Consider the following 25,688-nt stretch of genomic DNA (forward strand, 5'->3'; position numbering starts at 1 on the left):
CTTTTTTTTTCTCTTAATAAATTACTCCCATGTTTTCTTTTCCTTAGAACATTTGCGCCAGTGTGGGATGTGTTCAAAACATCTACAGAGAAATTAGCTAATTGTCATTTGGATCTTGTTAGAAAATTACAAGAATTAATCAAGGAAGTTCAGAAATATGGAGAAGAACAAGTAAAATCTCATAAAAAGGTATCAATTTTTTAAACTAAATTTATTGGGGTGACATTAGTTAATAAAATTGTAGGTTTTCAAGTGTATAGTTCTATAATACATCATCTGTATATTGCATTGTGTTCATCACCCAGTCAGATCTCCTTCTGTCACCATTTGACCCCCTTTATCCTTTTGTATCTCCCCCCACTTTTCCTCTGTAACCACTATATTGTCTGTGTATATGAGTTTTTGTTTCTTTGTTGCTTTCAGTTTTAATCCCACATATGAGTGAAATCGTGGTTCTCTACTTTTTTGTTTGACTTATTTTGCTTAGCATGGATATCAGTTTTTTCTTTCTAAAGGGTTGATTGGTCACATATTGAGTGCTTTACAGTTTGATCATTTTTGATGAATTATTTCATACCAAACAGACTAAAGAAGAAGTTGCTGGAACTCTGGAAGCTGTTCAAACCATTCAGAGCATAACTCAGGCCCTCCAGAAATCCAAGGAAAATTACAATGCCAAGTGTGTAGAACAGGAACGTTTGAAAAAGGAAGGAGCTACACAAAGAGAAATAGAAAAGGTAATTATAATAAAAATAATACCTCTGTGGTTTCAAAGCACTGTCACGTGTATGACTGCATTTAATTTTCAGACATTCAAGAATGATCTCATACTAAAGATAAGACACTGTGCCTCTGTTAGTGATTTACCTGAGTGAAACAAGATTTGCAAAATGTATGGTAAATAGATTAGCAGACACATAAAAAGGAATGATTTCTTTATGTCAGTGACACATAGGATATTTTTATAAGATAATCAATGAGATACTGCTTCAACAATAAGATTCAACAATGAGGTAAAAACATTTTTGAAGTAAGACTTGGTATATTTAGAAAGGCATAGATACTTGAAGATAAGCTTTAAATATATATTGTGGGTGATTTATTGTTGACATTCAGCACACTTTTATAGTATTGTGGTAAACCACAACCCTTTCCCCCACTCATGTTTCCCCCCAACCATTCAATTGTTTGATGTGGTATAGTTTCTATTAGGAATGAGCCATAGGGAGTGATAATTTTGAAAGCTATGTTAAGTATTTGAAATATCCAGTAAAAAAGGAAAACCAAATTGTAACCATATTACAGTTAAAATAATTACAAAGGTATACATACAGGGCAAAAACTAGAAGAGAATATGGAAAGATTAAAACAATTGATGGAATTTGGGGGTGATAAGTGGCGGGGTGGGGAAATGGGGCATAGTAAGTTCACAATTTAAAAAAACCCTCCATTCCTGACAGCAATTATGAATAAAATATAAAAAGAAAACAAAATAATAGGATCCAAAAAGAATATTATCCCTGTGAACCAGAAATAGAACAGAAACCTGGAGTGGCATGTAGAGATTGATTATGCAGGCTTGTTGGACTTTAAGTTCTAAGTTAAGCAGAATTTGGCTTTTGTTTGGTAAAGGGCACTAAATGTTCCCTACGTAAGGTAAGCACAAGGAGCCACATTTACTGTGGAAAGCTGTAGGTAGGAAGAAGGGCTCTTGGGCTGCTGACTAGGACTAAATTAAAGCTTTGTTGGAAGTTGGGGTTTTTGGGATTCCATTCTGACTGGGAATCGAGTGAAGGAACCAATTTATGACTGTTTGAGCCATATCACCATTATTTTTCTGGGGAAGTAATTAAACTGTCTTTATAAGACTGATATTAAATTGGGGACTTGAAGGGCTGGCAAAAAATAACCTGAAAACTGGTAGCTGGGGATGGGTATGCGTAAAGGATAGAGCATAACGCAATTCTAGGAGGTACCATTTACACTGTATTCTATAGAGTTGTCCAGCAGTACTGATGGAGAGAAAAGAGTGAGAAAAAACCAAGAAACCTCCCATTTGAAATGAGCAAACAACAGAAATTCTAGAGCACCCCTGAGAAATCTAATATTAAGACACCAATAAATTTAACAATTGGAATAAGAATTACAGAGGAACAAAAATATGTGTGTCAAGGATGTTCAAAGAGATGACCCAATATAAACTTATATTAAAGAAGATTAAGAAACTAAAGACTAAAGACCTAATGAATCAAGGTCTAATAGATAGGAAAATAGTTATTGGATCTGAAAAATAGGGTTATTGAAATGAAATTAAAGAATGGAGAAGGTGGTCTTTGGACTTGATATAGTCAAAGAGAATTTTGAAAGTAATACTGAGACAACCCACCCAGAACATAATACAGAGAAATAAGGGTTATAACATTCATCTGATAGGAATTTCAGACAAGAAAAATGGAGAGAATGGTGGGCAAGTAGTATTTGCAGTTTAACAGCTCAGAATTTATCAGAATTGAAGAAATTCAAGAGTCCTCAGATTTAAAGTATATTCTTTGTATTAAGAATTTTAAGATAAATTCAGACCTAGACACCAGAGAAAGAGAGATTATTAAAAGCTACCAGGTATTTCTTTTCCTCACATCTCTGAAATCAGTGCATCTTCATTTAATGGTATCTTATCACTGTTGTTAGGTGGTATTTGTGGTGTAGTTTTATTGCCCATGTGAAATTAATTATACCAGGTAACATGATTGGACAACTGCAATACTTGGATTTTTTAGTTAATACTTGGATTTTTTAGTTAACAGACCACTTTAAGACCAATTGAGGAAGGAATAGTTTTGATGTTATCTACAAACCTTTTTGTTGACATCTCTTGGTAAGATAAGAAAATGTAAGCCCCAGTGTTTGGAAGAAAATCTGGAGATAATAATGAAACACTTTTAAGAAATGCTGTGTAATAATGCCCTTGATGACACTTAGGATAATATTACATTGGAAAAAAACAGATCTCAGTGATCCCTGAATTAGAAAATAATTGTGAAGGGTTAAAATCTGAATATGAATTTGATTTAAGAGTATCTCAAACAGTTCATTTTCTTTTTTTTCTTCCTCTGTATCACATAGGAGTGGTATAGAATAAAAATCTACCTCTAAGTAGGTTTTAAAAGGCTCTTTAAATAGGTATAAAATAAAAAATGTGATAAAGTCTTATTTCATGGCTTACTTGACAGCATTTTCTATTTTAGTCATACACAAGATAATGTGCTTTACCATTAATGATGTATTAGATTTAATAGTAGCCAAATATGCACATTAAATAACTACTAGAAAAGTATAATATAAGTCTTCTAAGTCAGCAAAAAGAAAAGTATTAAAATTTATCAATAAGAGGAAAAATAGAGAGCAAAATAAAAGAATGATAGGCAGAAAAATCAAAATAAGTTGAAAGAAATAAGTCCAAACATACCAATAACCATAATACATATAAATTATAAATAGGTTGGTTGTCAAATTGGAGAAAAAATATTTTTACGTAAAACCACCTTAATGTTCAGCAGTAGGAGAATGTTTTATGTAATGAGACTATTCAGTAGTTGAAATAAATGGGTAAAATAAAAGGGTAAAGTGATATGGGATTTACAGTACTCTAGCAAAAAAAATATTGGATGGAGAGGAATGGAGGTAATCTTAGAGCCAGGTTCATGTGGTTTATTACTCTTCTTTTGTGTGCTCTAGAATTTCTTTTACAAAAGGAAAAAAAAGTGAGCTAGAATGACATGAATTAACATAGGTAAATCTAAAAAGTATAATGTTGAGCAAGAAAAGCAAAGTTCCAGAAAAATATGTAGATTTTGCTGTCTTTTACATAATTTTTAATTCTCTGCAAAAGAAAAAAAAAACAAAACCTTTTTATTTCTGTATAAGTAAATATGTTTTAGGGACAGTAAGCACTAAGCCACATGATGGGAGTTAATCTGGGGAGTAAGTGAGGGGAATGAGACTGGGAAGGAAGTGGGGCCTCATTCATCTATGTAATAATTAATGTTTTCAAAAAAAGGATATGAACAAATAATATAAAATTGACTATTTCAAAATAAAATTATTTTTTAAAATGTGAGCTATAGGAACATTTACATACAGTATGTATTGTAACATACATGTCTAACAGTAAATTAGTATAACGTCCATATCATTAATGCAGAAGTCGGCTATCTAAATTAGTTGAAACTTTCCAGAGGGTTAAAATACTTCTGGGTTAAATGCTGCTTGTTATTATCTTTTGTTTATGTAGTGACCACTTGAAAAATGTATAGTAGCTAGAGATTACACTTAAAGAAATGATTATCTGAATCTTTTGATATAAACCAGAAAAGGTTTAATATAAGGTAATGATTTCAATGAAATTAAAGGATTTATTTTTGATTAATATATGGAGCAAAGCTGTAGCATATGGTTGTGTCCTACTACAGGTTGTGAGTTGGTGGCTGAAATAGTCTCTAGTCTCTGTCTCACTTGCTCGGTAGTAGGGTGGACAGCTCAGAGAAAGGGTACTCTTTTCCTGATTATTCTACTCTGAGGTGATATCTTTGCTTGTCATAGTAGATGTGCTGGTAAGTCTCTGATTTATATATATTCAGATCCAAATCTAAGAAAATAATTTATTTTGGCCTATAATAAGCTTTTTGTTAACATGAATTGATTTAAGAAAAAATCTACAAAGATCTTTGAACCATTTCTTCTTTGGTAAACTTGAAAACATAAATACTTGTGGCTATTATGAGGATGCTTCTCACCCTCACAGAGCTTTATTTTTATAAAACACCATTTAGAAGGCACTCATGTTTGTGGACATTGACTAAGTACTTTTATATCTACATTTGCTTTATAGAATTTTACTATAAAAATTATAGGCACTTAAATATTTCTGATAGTATATCAGTAAATTTATTTATAGTACTCTAATAAAATGAGTAAGATGTAGGATTTATTTTATTATCAGTAGGTAATCTGTTAAAGCCAGTCTTTTATTTATGAGAAGAAATGTAGCTATTGCTTTTAAATATAATTTTCTTATTTAAGAACAAATGCTCCAACTTCCCTTTTAGTAATGACTTTACAAAAGTGGTTGTTTGTTACTACTAGGACTTTTAGTTTCTATAATTTTATTATAAGAATTTATAGTATTACTAAGCATATATACTATTTAGAAAGTTTTGACTTAATATAGAATTGCTGTATGGTGGTTTCCTATGAGAGATGTTTCTTGCTTTAAAAAATTATAGATGTTTCTGGTTACAGTTACCTTCTAAAATTGCCTTTGTGTCTGTTTATATGATAACCTTAGTTTAAATTTGTTTTTATCATTATTTAAAACACCTGGTGAGTCTACAAATTTTTAAACAATTTTATCCTTTATTGCTAAGTATTTCTTTTGTCAGGTTTTCCAAGATGCTTCTTTAAGTTGGTATATAATTTTCTTAAGATTCTAGAATATTATGTTTATGTTGGAAGAGTGACAACTGACGTAAAACATGTTAGAACTCATAGAGGGTATCTTTTTTCCCTTTATGTTTCCAAATAAGAGAAATGGAAAGTTTACAGTTTCCTAGTATCAGAAAGTATGCTCCAAAAGATTATCTATTCACGGTTCTGGGTTAGATCTAGCTCTTAACCTTTGAGATGATGAAGTTGATGCTTTTATGGTCAGAAAAAAGGAACAAATAAGTTTGTATGCCAGGTTGAACATTAGACCAAGATGTATGGTGAGAATATTTTAGGAGAAAAAAAGTTATAAAAATATGCTAGCTTAAAATTTTAAAATTTATATTTCTACCCCTCTTGACTCAGTAAAGATTTGAATACCAAAAATAGTTAGAATTCTAGAGAGTATTTGATATTTGAGTACAGGAATAGGAGAATATGCTTAGGGAACTTCCTTCCATCTCTTAAAGTCTTATAATTTTAGATGTGATGATTAATGTTGTGAAGTGATTACTTTGTTTATATTCTAGAGATATATAGGTCTTCTATAAGGAGTAATGTTCAGTCAGTCATCTTTTATTTCTATTAGATTATAAATTCTTTGTGAGTGAGAAACCATTATTACATTGTCCACAACACAGCTTATTTGTTTACTTGGAAAAATAATCAGAGCAAAATATTATTTTAATTTTTTCTGTTAATTAATATAATAAAAAATTAAGTCTATTTTAAATATAGGTTATAGACTAGATTCTTGCCTTTTTAAATGATTTATTCAAGTATTTTTTTGATTGTTAGGTAGACTATGAAGTGGTAATTTGTGTGCAAGTAAATAAATGTTTTAGTTCCTACTATGTGCCTGCCTGGTACCATGCTAGATGTTAAGAAGGTTATTAATGGTTAAATGCATATTATCCCTATCAAGAAATTTTTTTCTTTTGGGGAGCCAAGACATATTAACTAGTGCCAAACAAGAATTTAAGAGAAGTTATAATGGTAAGCTTAGAAAGGGAAGTATTTTAATTTGTGCAGAACCTGTAAAAAGAAAACTTGTGAAAGGAAAACAGGAAAGATCCCATGAAATAAATTACTTTTAAAAGTATGGACACAATCATTATATTTTGGGGAAATTTTATATTTTTATGAATTTTTTTTCAATTGCAAATATTTCTAGTAATGATCACAACTCATGTCTATATCAGTATCTGACACAAATTATTAAAGAGGAACTTAATAGCAGAGAAAAAGAGTAGGTGTTAGGATGAGGAACAAGCAAAGAAGGAGATACCAGTGGGACTGCACATTTTGCTAGGCTATGTCATTACAAATTACTGCATGGACTGTAGGTTGTTGATCACTCTTGTGTAGACTGAAAATTTAGGTAGCTGGAAGAAGAAACGGAAGTTTCTTGGGATAAAAAAATCCAAAAAGAAACCCTGATAACCATGCCATTAAAATTGTTTATAAAATTCTAGCAAACTGGGTTATCTGGGTTTCCTGTGAGGGTACTTTGTAAACTCTAAATACTTATTTAATTGTTATGTATTTGCCAGGATGTTAGATAAAGGTATAGTAACAGTAGTATAAAATAATGTTAAACGGCCAGACACTGGGAAAAGAGTTAAAAAAAAAAAAAAAATCCATAGGTCCAAACTAGAAAATCATTATAAGCTTTAGCCACTTACTTTAGGGATAGAGAGCTTGGGACAACTCTTACATATAATAACAGCAAAATATAATAATACGTGTTTCTGATTCTATTTTTTTTAGAAACTATAATAATAACAGATACCATTATTTTGTAAGTTAAACTATATACTAGACACTGTCCCAAGCATTTTATGTAACTTATATTTTATTACTGTCAAAACTCTAAAAAATAAGTGGTATCGTTCTCATTTTAGGAATGAGAGAACTATATCAAGCTCAAAGACAAGGTCAAATGGGGTAGTAAATGGTAAAGATGGAATTTGAATCCTGTTTCTTCTGGCTCCAAAACCAGTTTTCTTTACATGATAAAGTGGCATCCTATATTCTTTAATAAGGCAGGAAAGCATAGAACATACATGTTTAATATATGCAATTATATTTTAGAGAGAATATGGAGTTTCCTTTCTAGAAAATAGGATTATATGCACTCTTGCCAATCCCAAACCTCCAGGTAAACCTAATTTTCTGTTTCTAATTCTTATTCTTAGATTTCTGAACATAGCTGGAGATAATTGCATATTGGTTCTGATTGGCTCTACAGAAATTCCCTGTTTTTCAGCTTTACTTAAACCTTAGTGGTTCTTAGCAGTACCTTTTTACTCACCTTAGTTATTACTTGCTGCATCCTCTATAACCATGGTTTGAAACTTTTTTCATTCTCCTGAAGCTCCTAACCCTACCCTACTCTTCTTTATTCTTAGCAGATCATCTCTTACCTCATCAAGAAAATGAAGATCTTTATATCTTGAAATCTTATACCTTCTCTTTTTTTTTTTGATCGTCTTTAAACTCTTATTATACTTCACTACCTCTCCCTCTTAAAACTTCCTTTGTCCAAGTTGATCAGTCCTTTGAGAATAGTCAAGTTTCTTGATAGCCATATGTCTGCCCCAATTCATAGGTTACACATAGTTTTTCTCTTTCTTGAATGTCTGTCTTCCACAGAATCTTTCTTTACTTCTGTGGCTTTGTTACTTTCTACCAATTTCTAGCTGTTTATGTATGTTATACTTCTTTTATGAAGTTCTTGAAAAGATCCCTATATAATTTATCCTTATATTCTTCATTGCCTGATATTTAACATTGTTTTTATTGAATAAGTTACTTTGATAAAACCAGAACTATAATAACACAGTAACAAATTTTTAAAAATAGAAATCTTGAAAAAATAAGCAGTGATTAAAAAATTTATCGATTTTCTGGAGCATAATGGAAACTGAGAAACATCAAGGAAAACTGATTTCTCAACTTTTGAGCTAGATTTATAGCCATTAATCAGACACTCAGTAGAACATATGTATGTTGTGGGGAGAGGAGGAAGGCTTACAGGTGTAGAAAGGAGTGTCAAGCATATTCTGATGGTATTGTCATATTTTTGTTCTTCGAATTTTTAGTAACTATCTTATAATGTGGTATGTGATCTTACTCTGGGCTATAAATTAGAGTATTAACTTTTTAAAGCATGTTCTGTCAGCTGGAAAGAAGAATTAGCATTTAGTTTCTGTGTTATTGTGTGATTATAACAAAAAATATTACTAAGGAGGACTTGAAAAGATATTAAAGTTAATTTATGTCATATTGAACTCAGCATAGGCCTCATCCATTAAAATGAATTTAGATTATTATTTTATATTAAGAAAGAAAAAAGTCCATTGTGTAGTTCACAATGTTTTTGTTTTGTTACAGGCAGCTGTTAAATCTAAGAAAGCTACTGATACCTATAAACTCTATGTGGAAAAATATGCATTAGCAAAAGCTGATTTTGAACAGAAAATGACAGAAACAGCTCAGGTTGGTATTTTTAAGGTTTTAAATTGAAAGCAGAATATTTGTGTTTACTGGTTAAATATAATTTTTCCATTATATAATTTTTTAGTATTAGAAATGTTAAAATGTATAATCTCAATGTTTTAATAGTGCTATGTTAAAAATATACATTTTGTTTTGGAGATTGAGCACCAAGATGCAATACTTATCATAAAGGATTATTCAGATAGATCAGAAGAGGCTGTTGAAAGTGAGTTGGGGAAAATGAGGACATTGGTAGATGATGAAGACAGTGCTGACTATTAGCTTTATGTATGGATTTTAAAATTGACTTCTGCTTAAGAAGAAAATTGGAAATGACTCAATGCTAAGGTGTAGCAGTTAACAAAATAGTTAAAACTCCCTGCTCTCATAGAACTTCCATTTTAATGAGAGAAGGCAGACAATAAAAAAATTTCTGTCTCCCATAAGTGTGGGATAATTATATCTGATTTGATGTTCTTAGGACCTTAATTAAAGGCCTAGGTTTAAGATGGCGCTTTTTATGAATCAATCCTAAAACATCCATCCACACCCTCTTGTCCTCTTGTTTGTTTTTTTTCTTTGCTACTTTTCATTAGCTAACTTACCATGGATTTTATTTATTGTATCAGTCAGGATAGGCTGGGTATGCTGAGGTGACAAAGAACCCTCTAAATCTCAGTGGCTTACAATAGCAAAAGTTTATTTGCCATGATGCTTCTTGTTCATCATGGGTCAGCTGTAGCTGTTCTGCGTCACCTTTATTCTGGTTCTGAGGCTGATGGAGGAAACTCTTCTTAGAACATTATTTTTAATCTTGTATGAGAGGCTAACAACATGGTAAAGTACACTCGGTCTCTTACCTATATTTCTTATGGTCTGTCTTCCTCCACAAAAATGTAAGTTCTGAGAGAGCAGGAATCGATATGTTTACTTTCCTCAGCACTTAAAACAGTTCTCAGCTCATGGTAGGTGCTCAGTAAATATGAAAGAAAGACTAATGAATCTGAGTTTTTGGACTTTAAGGAGTCTTCTCACTTGGAGTGTTGAAGGATTCACACCCCAGAAACCAGGCATACATGCATCCATCTTTGCTTACCATGCTGTGGGCACCGTGCTAGATGCTGAGTGTCTACCAAATCTATGTAAATAAAACATATTTCTCTGCTCTAGGTGTAGTGTACGGTACAGAGGAGGAAGGCATACATTTAATACATGCCTAAATATAAAGTTATAAATTATTACATTGTTACAAGGACAGGCTTCCACGAGATAGAATAATAGTGGAGACCTAATTTGGATTAGGGAGTTGGGAAACCCCTTTTTGGAGAAGTGACATTTAAAACTGAGACTTGAAGAATGAGCAAGAGACTCATTCTGGGGCCAGAAAGTTCCAGGCATTGGAGACCATGGGTATGAAGGCATAGAGGTATGAAAGAGCTGTCATAGAAAGTATAAAAAATTTTTACTAAAACTGAGTAAGGAGAAATGATGGTAAGACATGAGTTTGAGCTAGGCAAGGACTAGGATTAGTAAGGGTTTGGGTTTTCTTCTAAGAGTAGTTGGAAGATAGTAGAGGGTTGTATGCAGGGATGTGACATAATCTGTTCTGCATTTTAAAAGATAATTCTGGCAGTTTTGTGAAGAACGGATTATAGTGAGGCCAAAGGAGAATCAAGAGTCCAGTTTGGAAGGCCTTGTAGTAATCAGGTGAGAAGGATGAAAGCCAGTGTGGTGGCCTTGGAGAAATACGTGAATGCATTTAGAGATGGCAGTGGTGGGATGGATGGGGTAGTTCTAAGGGAGATCGAGATCTCTTCCAAGTTTGGGCTTCTACGTCTATATGGATAGAGATGAATGGGAAAGACTACGTGAAGAACTGTTAGTTTGAAGTGTTAGAAGGGGATTAGATTTTCAGTTTTGAATAGCCTATACCTAAGCTGAGCTGGGCATAGTAGTCATATTTCCTTATCCACAATTCTGAATTCCAAAAGCCCTGAAAACCAAAAGCTTTTTTCCTATAACTCATTTCACAGCAAAAGTTGACTTAAAGTGACATGATTCTGTTTCTAGGCTTTATTCATCCTACTTAGACTGAATGTACATATTTTCCTTTAGAAATATTTATGTGTTTGATAAACAGATGCCATTGCAGACAGATCCTGCTGGTAGTTTTATGAAATACATGGTTATAACACCATATTTTCTTTATTTAAAAAACCAAAATATTTGAATTTCAAAACACCTAGCCCCAAAGTTTTTGAATAAAGGATTGTGAGCCTGTATGAAACAGGGGCTTGTCAGCACACAAAGCCATAATGACATCACCTTTGGACAGTGTGGGGAAGAAAGGGCCAAGCTCTCAGAGAGTCATCATTGACTTTGGTAGAGGAAGAGATGCTGAAACTCAAGTAGGAGAAGAAAGAAAACTGGGAAATGTAATGTCATGGTAGCTGGGAAATGATAATGTTTCACGAAAGGTTTAGTTGTTAAATTGAGGCTCCAACTGTAGTCAGATAAAAAGTTCCAATTTCTATAACAACTGAGGTCATTGTAGACTTCAGCACGTGTTCTTTTGTCTTCTAAATCATCAGGAATGCTCATTTGTAAGGCAGTTATTGTTGATTTGTTAATTTTGCATCAAAATGACTAGTTCTATTAAAAAAAATGCTGCCTTTCAATTATTTAATTTGAAAAAACGAATTAAAATTTGCTAGAGTCAGAGTTTTTTGTTTTTATTACTTTATAAATGTATTCTTAAAGAATTCTTAGCATTTGTCTTTTCTTCTCCTTTTTCTGCTTCCTCATTACTTTTTTTTTTTTTTAGATTGGCATTTTAATTGTTTATCTTGCCATTTCCAAGTTGGGAAATTTATTTTGAGTAGACATATAACCATGCTGCTTTTAGATAAAGATAATGGTATACCGTGCTAATTCGTGTGTGTATGTTCTCTCTCGTGTTCCATCTTTGTCTCTCCTCCCCCCTTCTCCCCCGCCTTTCTCTTTCTGTCACACGTGCACACCAGCAGGATAGATTAAATATTTTTTTTTCTTAATAGATAGTAGACTTTAATTTGGTTTATTTACAAGTGAAAAGAATTATTTTACATCTCTACTTTGCATTTGTTTCAGGCCAAGCAGGTTGACCTAATCCCAGGAAAGGGCCTGTTAGTCTAGTGAGAATCAAATTTGGGTGACATGGCCTAATTTACTAGTAGGAAAGAAATTGAGGCCCTGGGGTGAAAGAGGTCAGAAATTACTTGGAATATTTGTGATTTAATTTTTTCATATGCGGTTGAGAATAAGTGTGATTAAAATTGTGACTTCTCTTTGTGGTTATGCTTTTTACCACTATCAATTAATGTACTTGAAAAACTTGAAACAATATAGAGATTTTATTTTAAACAGTTTGTTGGCTAGTTTAAAGACACTGAGATTTGTTTAAGCAATACCCTCAGATTAAAGATTCAGAGAGTGCTTTTATATATCTCTAGTGGCTGACAAAATTGTACATTTTAATATACTCACGTAACAGTACGTACAAACAGTAGATTTGAAATTGCAAGGAGGAAAGTTCTTTCTGATTGTTCAAGAAAGTTCATTTAATTATATTCAAATACTTGAGACTATATTACCATTGCTAGGCTCTGAGTTTAGCAGTCACTAATTTTGAGGAATTGTGATTTTTAGCAGTGTCCCCTCACCAGAAACACCCAGTGCAATTTCAGAATTTTGTCTGAATTATGCTTCGAGTTCCTTTGTGGTTTCATGCTTTAAGTTTTTCTAAATAATTAAGGATCTGCCTCATTCTCTGTTTCTAAAGAGAATGAGAAGAAGATACAACTTTCTTGGAATTAAGCATCATCCATATGAAATTAGTGGCTGTTTAACCAGGCTTTCCTGGATTCGGGTCTACCTGTCTATGAGAAGATATCTTGTTCATCAAATTACAGAAATTTAAGATGAGGGTGACTTCTTATAGCATGAACATAAAATAGAATCATGTTCCTGCTGTATATTCTCAGTTCTTAAGACTAATTCCGGATCGTGCAATGTTGGTATTCTCATTGACTTGGTCAGAATTAGTCAAGACAAGCATTCTATTTTAACTCTGCCATTCCTAATGAATAAAATTGATTGATTCAAGTTTTTGGATTGTTGCATTACTGCCAAAACTGTAATTTCACCATTTGGATATTTTTTTAAAGTTCAGACTCTTTACACAAATATGGACATGATCATTTGGCTTAGCGATTTCCTATCATGGAACTCAGTGCTGAAGAAAACTAGATGTTAAATATGGAGTGAGGCAATTTCATATGATAAACCAGAGAATAATAACAAGGCATTTAGGCCTATTCCTTAGAACTGCTTTAATTTGGCACAAAAAAAAAAAAGAAAAAGAAAAAAAGGGTAATCAAGTTTGTGCAGTAGAAATGACAAATGTATTTTGTTTGAAAATGGCTAGTTCAGCATTTCACAAATCCTGTTTTGAGGAATATTGTTGTTCTGTGAGATATTAATAGATATTCAGAGAAGAAAAACAGAAGAGTTGTTTGGTGAAAGAAATTTGGAAAACACTGATTTAAGCAGAGTGAAACAAGTTTTGTTATTTCAGTATTTCTCAGTTTTTAACGTTTATTGTGAAGCCAAGTCTGGCGGTAGTTTTCTTCCTGGGGAATAAATGTCAGAATAACCTGAGAATTTTTTCTAAACAATATTTTTCTCTCTTTCCACCCCCATCCCTCATGTTGTCGTGCAGGGTCTGTGTGTTTTGCAGTTTGAAAACATTCCTAGGCGATCTGGTACATCCCTACCTTTAGTTGAGAACTGCTAAAATAGAGTAATATGGACTTCACAAATTTCTTTGACCACAGATTTCCTCTTGAAGACTATGTATTAACATTTCAAGGATTAGAAAGACATTTTGAGAGTCTCTGGGCTAGATCGTAAAGTCTTCAGAAGTAAACAGCAGTTTTTGCTTTGCCAGCTAATTGTTTTTCAGTTTTGAAACATACTCCCTTGGCTTTTGTGACACTATTATCTTGGTTCTCCTTATTTTCTGATCATGATTATAGATTTTAATTTGTGATATCTTCAAACTCTGAAAAAGTTCATGATGTCTGAGAAATGGCATAACAAAAAGTTAACTTTTTTCAATGCCATATTTTAGTATGTTTACTAAACCCATTTGTCTAGAAGCATTGCTAAACATTACATGATAATGGGGAACTTAATAAATTTGGTTAGCTGTATTGAGATGACTTCTAAAAGGTCTTTCAATTTCAGAATCTATGTGTATATATGTTTATATAATATATATGTATTTTATAGATGTAACTTTTTATATTTGCTACCCAGAAATTTCAAGATATTGAAGAAACTCATCTCATTCACATAAAGGAAATTATAGGATCCTTGTCAAATGCTATAAAGGAAATTCATTTGCAGATAGGCCAGGTAAGTTTTTACTTCTGTTGAACTGATTCATGAGACTTTTATGTTCATTTATGACTTTAAAAATCCAAAACTCATAACATGATACTGAATTATTTCAGATAAAGAATATATATTTACATGTATTATATATTAAATAAACTGGATTTTTGATTATTTGGCCACTAAGGATGATTCAAATTAACTATGCTCAGTCCTCTTTATATTAAAAATTTTAAGTTAAAATTGTTGAATGTTTCTTTTTTAAAGTTTTGCTATTTTAAAAGTTAGAATAACAGCTTCAGTAAGTTACAGAACTTGTACTTAGAAATTTACCAAAAATATAAAAGTGGTTTAATGATGACAGTTTGGGATGCATTGAAATAACAGTAGAAAAGATGAAGTCTGTTATTTTTTTATTATTAAAGATCTGAAACTTTTTCATTACTTATATAAGTTTTATTTGTAAGAATTGTGTCTCTAAAACATTCCAAGATGTGACCAGGAATTGGTCTTTACTTCTAAGGCCATGCAGCCATATCTTAAGGGGTTCATGTAAGCAGTGGTTGGTACCCACTGTAAGTTAGGTGACAGAGTATGTTAAGTAAATGAAGGTTCTCAAAGGCCCTGGGTTCAAAAAATATGTATTTTTGTGTAATATAGTTTAATTGTTTTGTGGAAGTTTTGTCTGATAAATGGCAAGAATACTTAATGGAAAAAGAATTTATCTTTATCTTGTTCAAATAGGTCCATGAAGAATTTATAAATAACATGGCTAACACTACAGTTGAAAGCTTGATACAGAAATTTGCTGAGTCAAAAGGCACTGGGAAAGAAAGACCTGGTAAGATAATAAAGTCTGCAAGGAAATGTATTCAGATTTCCCATCCAGCAACAAATGTGTTTGCCTTTAAATTCCAAAACTGCAAAGTGACGCTTGGGAGATACTTAAAAATTTGTGTAAAATCTCAAGTATCATTTACTTTGTGTCTGGTGATATATTAAATTAAGATTTTTGTTTTAACCTTTAGTGGTTAATAATTTAGTATTACTTAAAATGTTGTTATAACCTTTATTAAATTAATATATTGTAGTTTATATTTTTGAATGTAAGTTAGCAATTTTAATAAGAGAAAAAGTAGGAGAGAATATTGAGTATTCATAGCATTGAGGCCAAGAAAGAACCTTTCTTAAAATTTAATAACTTTTTTCTTTTTCATTTACATATTCATTCAACAAATGTATTAATTGAGTGCTAACAGTATTCCTGGCACTTTTTTAGATACTGGGGATACACTAGTGAACAAATAAATGCAGGAATCCTGGTTCCTATTTTATGAACAAGTGATTACAGGTATCCTGAATCTTATTTTTAATAAGCATGTTAGGATATATCAAATGTAATAAGTAGCCCATTTCCATCTCCTGCTCATCATACTTATAGTTTTCCAGATTTCTTTAATCTATTTGTTAGTTACATTACTATGTTCTTGCAAGATATTTGTTTCACTCCCCAGGTAAAAATAATTCAATCCAGTAAAGAAGTTAAAATATGGTGTGGAATTTAGGAAAGTAGATAAGTGATTTTTAGTGAATTCCAAGAGTCATTTTTCTTCAGTGCAGTTCACAGAAATAAGGCTTGAAGTCTGTCATATTGACTTTCTCATTTTTCTCACATTTTGTTTCAAGCCATATTGATTCAGTTATGTTAGTATTTTTTTTCTCTTTCAGATCTTTCTATGTGTTCTCTACTTACTTGATTAATTGCACCAGCAAGTTTCTAAATACTGACACAGCAGAGATTTCATCTCTAATCCATTTTACATGTTATAGCACATTCATGTTTTGACTATACAGTTATGAACTCATAATTGCACTACTCATGAATCTTTGACTTTTCATTATAGACAGAATGAATTAGACTCTGGACTTGGATTCAGAGCCCTTTAGGATCAGGTCCTGACCAGTCTTTAGTCTCACTTTCCATTATTCCTTTTATGGATACCCTTTAGTGCAGGCAGCCTGAACTGTTTGCTGTTTCCTATACAAGCCCCTTTTTTTCCCTTGGTACCCTAGTTGCCCTTATGTTCTTACCTTAGAAAATGCTAAATCCCATCCCTTTCTTATCCTCTGTCTTCCCATTTATTTATCTAATGAATTAACTCTAAAAAGGTCATGTGTTACTTCCTCCATCAAAAGTGTCAGAGAACTTTTAACAGTACCTTTTTTTTTTTTTTTTTTTTTTTGGCGTTGTTGCTATCTTAAATTTTCATAATTGTGTACTTGTGAAGTAAAGTTATATATTTGGTTCATCTGTTTATCTTCTTTATGTATAAACAGTACATTTTTGTTGAATGAACAAATGGGCATATAATGGCAAGGTTAGGATATTAAGGAGGTTGGAATGGATGGATGGATTTGCTATTTGAAAAGTCTTGGTGAGGGAATAGTAAATTATGGTTAAAATTTTTAGTGAGTACTTAATTCTCTGCCATGTACTGTACTAACCACTTTGTAGGCAAACTTTGATCTTCAACAGCTCTTTGAAAGTAGGTACTGTTATTCTCATTTTTCGGATGAGGGAAATGTTAGGAGGTTAAATGAATTGCCTGAATTAGTACATGGTAGGGCTGGGATTAAATGACAGAATTCTTGACCCCAAGGCCCATGCTTTGGAGCAATTAGGGTAAACTAAGTGAGTTTACATATTTATAAAGAGAATAAGGATGTTGAGATATATAACTACAGAATAGTGAGAAATTCTAAAATTCTTTGGGAAAAAATAAAATTATAAGATAAGTGAAGACCAGTTAAGAGAGAGAAAAACAATTGGGGAATGAATAGATTTTTTTTTACATAGAGCATTTAGAACTGTTGATAGAATAAAAGCAAAGATGTATTTATTGGCTGGTTAAAAGTGCTTAGACATCTGAATAAGGTTGATAGGTTATATTATCAGTATCCTGTTTGTGACATTATATCATAGTTTCACAGAATGTTATTGTAGGAAACCAGGCAAAGTGTACAAGGAATCTCTGTGTGTATTTTTTTAAACAACTATATGTGAATCTATAATTAACTCAATAAAAGTTTCAATTTTCTTATCTGTGGTATGGCACAGTACTTAGCCCTGTAGTTTGTAGTCTATTCTTTACTAGCATTGAGACTCCGTAAAGTGAGGGTAATAACAGTACCTACCTCATGGGGTTGTTGTGGGGTTTACATGAGATGTTACATTTATCAAGTACTTAATAAGTGTTATTTTCAAATATTAACACATTCTTGGTTAATAGGTAACAAATAATGGATATTGTTTCTTTATAAATTTAAATTTACTGGCCTAAAGATATACTAAGACATGTAGAAAATTCTTGTAGCTAAATGGTAAAAGATAAGAGGAAATCCAAGAATGGTGATAACATGGGCTTTCCTGGAATCACCAGACCCAGAATTAGGTGGCTGTTTAAGGATGACTGTTGACATTGTATATATAAGTGATTGGTGGTGTGTAAGGGATAAATATTACCTCTCTATTTGACTTGCTGTGGGTGACTAGTTGCAGCTTTCACATGTTTGTTCAGCTTACAGGCACATGAACAAATGAGTTTGAGGTCCCATTGCAATGATAAAATTTTGTGTTTCTCAGAAAAATAACAATCAGAATTTTACATGTGATTGTATAGAATTCATAGAATTGAAAGATTTTGTATTGTAAGATGTATTCTAACCTTTAATTGTGTTTACTATTGTTTGCTGTTATCATTTTATTTCTCCTGTTTGGTAAGGGCCCCCTCTGGTGGTTAAATTCCTTCCTAAACTAATTTTCATCCTGTGGGAGAAACATTTTAAAGTAAGGCCCCTTTCTAGTTTTTCTTTAGTCAATTTTATCTGTTGAAAGATATAACCTCTAACTTTGTCTCCAGTTCTCCTATATAATTCAAATACTTTGAGAGCATTAGAAATTTTTTTCTATTCATTTGAGACTGTTTTATACTACCTATTATATGTACTGACATTTTTGTCATTAATTTTCTATTGAGATATAATTGACATAATATTGTATTAGTTTATAAAGATTTGATATATGTATATATTACAAAATGATTACCACCAATAACTTTAGCTAATATCTATCTTCACACATAGTTAAAAATTTTTTCGTGGTAAGAACTTTTAAGAACTACTTTCTTAGCAGCTTTCAGATACGCAGTACAGTATTTTTAACTGTAGTCACCATGCTGTGTATTATATCTCCAGGATTTTTAAATCTTTTTTTTTTTTTCTTTTAAATCTTATAATTGGAAGTTTGTACCTTTTGACCACTTTTACTCATTTTGCCCACCCTTCACTCCCCACCTCTGGCAACCACCAGTTTGTTCTCTGTATCTATGAGTTCTTTTTTTTCCTTCCAGATTTCACATATAAGTGAGATCATCCAGTATTTGTTTTTCTCTGCATTCCCTCTGCTGTGCTCCCCATCCCATGCCCAACTATCAACTACTAGTTTGTGGTAGTTCTATTTTTAATTTTTTGTGGAAACTCCATACTGTTTTTATCATTACTTTTTAAGTATAGTGGTGCCTGGCTCTTCTGGAATTTGGGTCACTGTAAGTAGATGCTTGGGATATCGAAGCACTTGTGGTCTTAAAGAGTCATGAAGAAACAGGTGTTTTCTAATTTTGAATGTCTATGTCTTAATGACATGATCCTCGTATTCTACTCATTCTCATGTATTTCAGTTACCAAAGGAGATTAAACTCCATATTTTTTAAATTTTAATATATAGTTTATTCGATCTAGTATATTTAAAATATTATCATTTCAACATTTAATATCAAAAATTATTATAAGGATTTTACTGTTTTTCATACTGTCTTAGAATTCCAGCATGTATTTTACACCTACAGCCACATCTCAATTCGAATAGCCACATTTCTAGTGCTCAGTGGCAAATATGGCCACTGGCCACAGGACTGGATGGTTCAGTCTGAGAGATCATATATCAACATAGACAGAACTTAGCATAGTGATGAGAAGGAAAAAAGCAAGTTCCACAAAGGAAATAGAGTATGTTACTACTTATGCAAATGTTTGAAACATGAAAAATGGTGCTATCTATAGATACAAGACATATATGTCAAAATATTTTTTAATTTTTAATTTCTTTTTGAAGAAAAGATTTAAATTTTTTTCCCTGTCTACCTCTCTCCTTTCTCCTTCCCCTCCCCTCTAAAAATATTTTTAAGAGGAACTGAAGGATATACCTCACTGAAGTGTGCCTGACAATTAGCTTTTTTGATTGATTGCATGACAGTAAGCTTTTAATTGCATCCATTTCAACGACATCCATCTCAAGTAAACAGTTACCAGCTACACGACTAACAGAGCCACCATTAAGTTCACCTTTTAGAAAGCTCTAAGTAGCCTAGATTGACAGTTTGACCACTTGCTTTCCTTTCTTGTGCTTTAATTCCTGCTCTTATGGGTTTTTTTGCTAATTTATTTTATTTTTTAAATGTATTTATTTAGATTAGTTTCAAGTATACAGTACATTGATTAGACATCTATATAGTTCATAAAACGATCCCCCCCAATTGCTCCCTTCCTCCCTTGGCCCTCCACCTAGCCATAATATTAATGTTAACTGCATTCCCTCTGCTATGCTCCCATCCCCGTGCTTGTAATCAATCACTAATTTGTACTTTAACCTTTGACCCCCTCCTCCCAGCCCCCCAATGCCTCCCTCTGTCCATCACCAAATTGTCCACTATATTTATGAGTCTGTTTTTAAACTCCATATTTTTTAAGTTTCCTGTTTTATATTCATTCTGCTAATTTTACGATATGCTTGCTATTATCATTCTTAAAAGTTAAGCAAGTTTCCATTTATAAGAAACAAAAGGATAAACAAACAAAATACAATTGTTAGGCCAGTGTGTAATATGTTTAAACAAAAGATTTTGTTGATAAATTTGTTCATATTTTTATTATATGGTAATAGAGGTTTATAGCTTCCATTTGAGGACTTCTGGAGACTCTGATGTGTTTAAAAAATACAAATAGGAAAAGCCTGAGAAAGGTAGACAAAAAACAATCAGTCACAGAGAAAAAGGGAAAAATGAGAATGCTTAGAATGGTCAGAATGCTTAAATGAAATTGATTAGTTTAGATATTTGGAATATTTTAGCTTCTATATTAGGTATATTATTTTAAAGTATAGGATAAAGCAGATAATTTTAAAGTTAAATCTCGTGATCATCTTTCCATCAAGGACTTTAAATAATGTCAAACCTTTAAATAGAGCCACTTGCCACTGCCCCCACCAAAGTTTTTTAAAATCAGAGAATCAGAAACCTTTGTGTAGAAAGCAAAATTAAAAATAGCTAAGAAGAGCCAAAACCTCATAAACCACACCAGATATGCTGTGATTACTTGGTTTTTCTATTTGATAGAAAGGGGAAATGACCAGAAAAAGAGGAAAGAAGAATGAATGATGACTAGGAGAGAAGATAATGTAGATTAGCACAAACAGAGTAAAAGAGAGCCCTCAAAGAAAATAACATTGAAAATCATCATTTTATGAAGGAGTATACCTCCACAGATTGTGTCCTAACCACAGTATCTTTATGCTACCTAATGATTTCCTTTTATGTCTTTTAGAGCATGAGTTGGCAAACTATGGCCATTGAGCCAAATTTAGCTCTGCTTATTTTTGTGAGGCCTACAAGCAAAGAATGGGTTTACATTTTTAAATAATTAGGGCAAAAAATCAAAAGAGTATAGTATTTTGTGATACATGAAAATTACAAAAATCAGATTTAAGTGTCCATAAGAGACTTTTTGTACAGTCACACTTGTTTATGTATTGCTTGTGGATACTTTTACACTGCATACAATAGCAGAAGTCAATAGTTGTGACAGACCTTATGGCCCACAGAGTCCAAAAGATTTATTATCTCTCTACAGAAAGCATTTGCCTACCCCACTGTTGGAGAATACATTTTTTGTGTAGTATAGTCGTAGGTATGTCATGATACATTAGAATTATGTAGCTCATAACACTATATAATCTTTTTTCAAAAGGCAATTCTGCTGTTCTTCTTGGGTTCAGAAATTACTTAATCTGACATCCTCACCTACATTTAAAGTTATATCACAGCACAGTAACCAATCCTCATAATAATAATCCTAAATGGCAAATAAAAGATTAAACTGTTTTGAGCAGGCTTTGTTTATGGAAAGCTTATTTGATTAATTTGAAGTAGCCATTAAAAATATTAAAGTAGAAAACCTGGCAAGAAAATAGAAGTAAAAATGTAAGGTAAGCTGATTATAATTTTTACATGTGCATAATAATGACACAATTTTAGTTCTTTTTGCAGTTTGTAAAAGGAGCTAACCCAAGCCAATTTGAATTTAAATTTATTGGAAAGAAACAGGTATCCCAAGGACCCCAAATCAGAAATATAGCCAGGCTGCAGAAGGAAACCCAAATCTGTAGGCACACTAGGTATCATTTTTACTTTATCTGATCTCTGCATTTCTACTGCTTTGCTATTTTTTTTCCTTCACAGAATGTCTTTCTTTGTTTTTCCAGGCACATGACAAAGGTGACCTCCCAGTAATTTATAGGTACTTTTACTTGTTCCTTAATTGCAGCCACAGCTCAAGATTAACCCAGGTTTTTGTCTCCTTCCAAATTTCTGGGAGAAAGAATCTGGTCCAAGTAATCTTGGGTCAGGTAATCCTTCTAGTCCAGTGAGTTCTGAGTAGGTCATACAGTATAAACATGGCTTCTGCACCACTTGTGGAGAAGGGATATTCCCAGAGAATAGAGATTACAGCGAGCTGGGTATAATTCTCAAGGTTTTATTAGGATCACAGAGGGTTAAAATATGATGGCAGTCTGGAGATATGGAGGCAGTGTCAGATTTTGGATGTAGGAGATTATATTTCAGTACTAAGATTCTACGTTTGGAGAACTAAATGAAAATTCGGAAGGTTTTTTTCAGTGACTGAAATTCCATGGTTAAAATTCTGTTTCTTTGATTTAAGACCATGGTTCCTAAGTTTGCCTCATCACTGGTTCTCAAGCCTTGGGTATATTTGAGAATCATTCATGGAAATTTTTTTCTTTTTCCTTTTAATTTCTCTCTTCATTTCTCTCTTTTTCTTTCCTTCCCTTTTCCTCTTTCCCCTTTCCTTTCTTCCATGTACAGACAGTGAGTGCACTGTCCCAGAAATTCTGATTTTATTTGTCTAGGGCAGGCCCTTGGTATCACTGTACAGTATTTTATAGCTCCCCATCTGCTTCTAATGTGTAGCCATTATTGAGAACCTGGAGTATTATATCACTGGATGCTTACTATAAATGTAGATTCTCAAATCCTACCCCAAGCCTACTGAATTATAATTTGCATTTTAATAAGACCCCTCCCCCCCCAGGCCGTTTGTATGCACAGTAAAATTGGAGAACCACGGTCTAGATTTACTGAATGGACCCAGAGGTTCACTAGGACTGTAATTTTCAAAGTGTGATCCCAGGAACATGAGTATCACCTGGGAATTTGTTAAAAATGCAAATTCCTCAGCACTAACCTAGATCTTCCCAGTAGGACACTCTGGGAGTGGGGCCCAAGATTTTGTGGTTGTACAAACCCTCCAGGTGATTCTGACTCATGAAGCACTGGAGATTCAACTAGGAGTTGGGGTTTGGAACTACTGGATTGAGGGAGTTTTTTCTACAAGCCTTTTATTGAAATAAATACGCTTGCAGTGGCATTGATGTTGCAGTTTACTTTTAAATGATTTGGCAAGTGAAAAAAGAAAAAAAACTGTAAAGATATATATATAGAGAAAGCAAATATGACAAAAGGTATTATCATCACTGTATCATTTATGAAAATAATATGACCTAAATTCCAAAAGAGTAAGTTAACTAGTCCAAGGTAATCAGCTGGCAGGCACGCGGTAAAACCAGAACTTGAGCCTCCATGCCCTTCGCATATTACCACAAGTTGGATTTGATGCTGGATTTTCAGCTTTGTTAGCTTGTTTGGTTCACCATCTCAGGCATTGTAGGAATGTGGCCGTGTTGCGTTCCACAGATTCAGGAGCAAGCTTGAGAATGTGTCATCGACTCTCATTACTTAGTCTCAAACACATCTTTCTCTCTCTCTCCCTTACTCCTCCCTCTTTCCCTACCCGCTTCATTATCATCATTCTTTTCATTAAACTTTGGGGTCTAGGCATGTTTGCATGTTTTACTTTGGCTACTAATTAGAACCAAGTGTTTGGTGGTTTTAGTTGGACATATTCAGAAATATGCATAATTTAGGTAGCCCAGAGTCATTGAGTTTTGAGACCAATTTTTAACTAGACAAAATTGCAAGTTTGCCTTGTTGGTGGCCTGAGATTTAGAATTGGTTTCAAAACAATGGAAACTATTAAATATTTCACATTTTTTTATACTGTACCTCATTCTACAAAATATGTGTGGTGATTAAAGGTAACTATTGAATAAATTGTCTTTCCTAACATTTCTTAGAAGTTTTGATCCATATTAGATTTGGATGAATTCTTTAAGTAGTTGACTTTCTTTTCTTTTGATAGTAATAATTTATTTCTACCTGATGATTAAAACATCATATGTAAGAATTGTTTTGCTTTGGATCACTGACCTCTTGGAGGTCTGCCTTTAATTTCTTCTGCCTTTAATTGAACCCATGATGGCATTTTTACATAATGTGTAAAAGAGCATCAGGAGACAGAGCCAAAATGGTCTTAGTTGCTTTTATACAAACTAAATTGCCCTTGTGGCCCAGCATAAAATCTAAGCACTAAGAGCAGTTACTTATTTTGACAACAGAATTAATTGAGCCTAAAAGAGTTGAAATTCCAGTTGCAGCAAACTATTCTTTCTGACTCTCACTCTGGCTTTGTTACTGTCAAGAAAAGTAACTTGTCTTATGATTAAATAGTGGAATGATGGGCAGTGGACTGCATTTGAGGGAGATGCTGAATAAACTTTCTACTTGTGAAACAGTTCAGAAGTGACATGCTACAAGGGGGGTCAGAATGTGCATTGATATCCAGCTGAGCTGTCGGCTGGCATTGAGCCAGGCACGCAAAGCTTTGCCATGTGAAGCAGCATGTGGAGCATGTGCCATTTGAAAAAAAAATATTTTTCATGCTTGATTTAATGTTCTTTTTTTTTAAGGGTATATTTAGTTTATTATACTGGAAACTTGGTATTTCAGTCTTTTATAGAAAAGCTTATGTGTAGATGGTACTCTGTTTAAAAATTTTAATATGTATTTTACAATTTGAAAGGATTTGGCATCTTGTAGTTCAAAAATGTCATTTTGAATAGTTTATTTTTATTGGATGTCCCCCTATTTCAAGTGGATTTTAAGAGGATATATAGAAAAGATAAAGAGAAAAGCAGTCAGGATATATCTGGTATAAGAAAAAGGTTTTGTGAAAAAATATGTAGAATTTTGTTTGAAGGGATTGATTATAGAGTTAAGGGATGCCTTTGCTATTTTCACATATATGAAGACATCCAAAAATCTTAAAAGAACATATACCATATTTGCTACGGTGATGTTATAAAAGTCTTTCTCAATACTATATTTAAAAATATTTGTAAATAATGCAGTTTTTTTGGCATTGGCGTTTTGTTTTTTTCTCTAGAATGAAGCCCATAGCCTGAGTAGTAATAGTTACTAGGTAAAAATTATGTACTGTGTTTATTTTATTTTATTTTTTAAGTTAATTGGGGTAACATTGGTTAATACAATTATATAATTTTCAGGTGTACATTATAATTTAACATTTGTATATTCTATTGTGTTTACTACCCAAAGTCCAGATTCCTTTAGCTACCATATATTTGACCCCCTTTATACCCCATCTATCCCCCTCTTCCCCCACCCCCTGTCCTCTGATAACCACTAGTCTATAGTCCATGTCCACGAGTCTCTGTTCGTTTGTTCTGTTCATTTGTTGCTTTTAGGTTTATATCCCACATATAAGTAATATCATGTGATTTTCAACTTTTTCTGTCTGGCTTATTTCGCTTAGTATGATTATTTTCAGGTCCATCCATGTTGTGGCAAATGGCAGTATTTCCATCCATGTTGTGGCAAATGGCAGTATTCTCTTCTTATGGTTAGGATTCCATTGTATATATGTACCACAGCTTCTTTAGCCAATCATCTATTGTAGGACACTTCAGTTGCTTCCATTGTCCTTGCCACTGTGAATAATGC

General features: G+C 32.7%; 1 protein-coding gene across 4 annotated transcripts in view; it reads left to right on the forward strand.

Annotated features, from left to right (window-relative positions):
• The window catches only part of FCHO2 (FCH and mu domain containing endocytic adaptor 2), a 105,190-nt gene that overhangs the window by 24,775 nt on the left and 54,727 nt on the right, over positions 1–25,688 (forward strand). For all 4 annotated transcript variants that reach the window (XM_039870194.1, XM_039870197.1, XM_039870195.1 and 1 more), the window contains exons 4-8: positions 48–189; positions 585–737; positions 8,878–8,982; positions 14,341–14,439; positions 15,163–15,259. In XM_039870194.1, coding sequence (XP_039726128.1) covers positions 48–189; positions 585–737; positions 8,878–8,982; positions 14,341–14,439; positions 15,163–15,259 — 596 coding nt within the window. The remainder of the gene's footprint in view (positions 1–47; positions 190–584; positions 738–8,877; positions 8,983–14,340; positions 14,440–15,162; positions 15,260–25,688) is intronic.

The sequence above is a fragment of the Pteropus medius genome, unplaced genomic scaffold (assembly GCF_902729225.1).
Source record: "Pteropus medius unplaced genomic scaffold, Ma_sr-lr_union100, whole genome shotgun sequence".
Lineage (NCBI taxonomy): Eukaryota > Metazoa > Chordata > Mammalia > Chiroptera > Pteropodidae > Pteropus > Pteropus medius.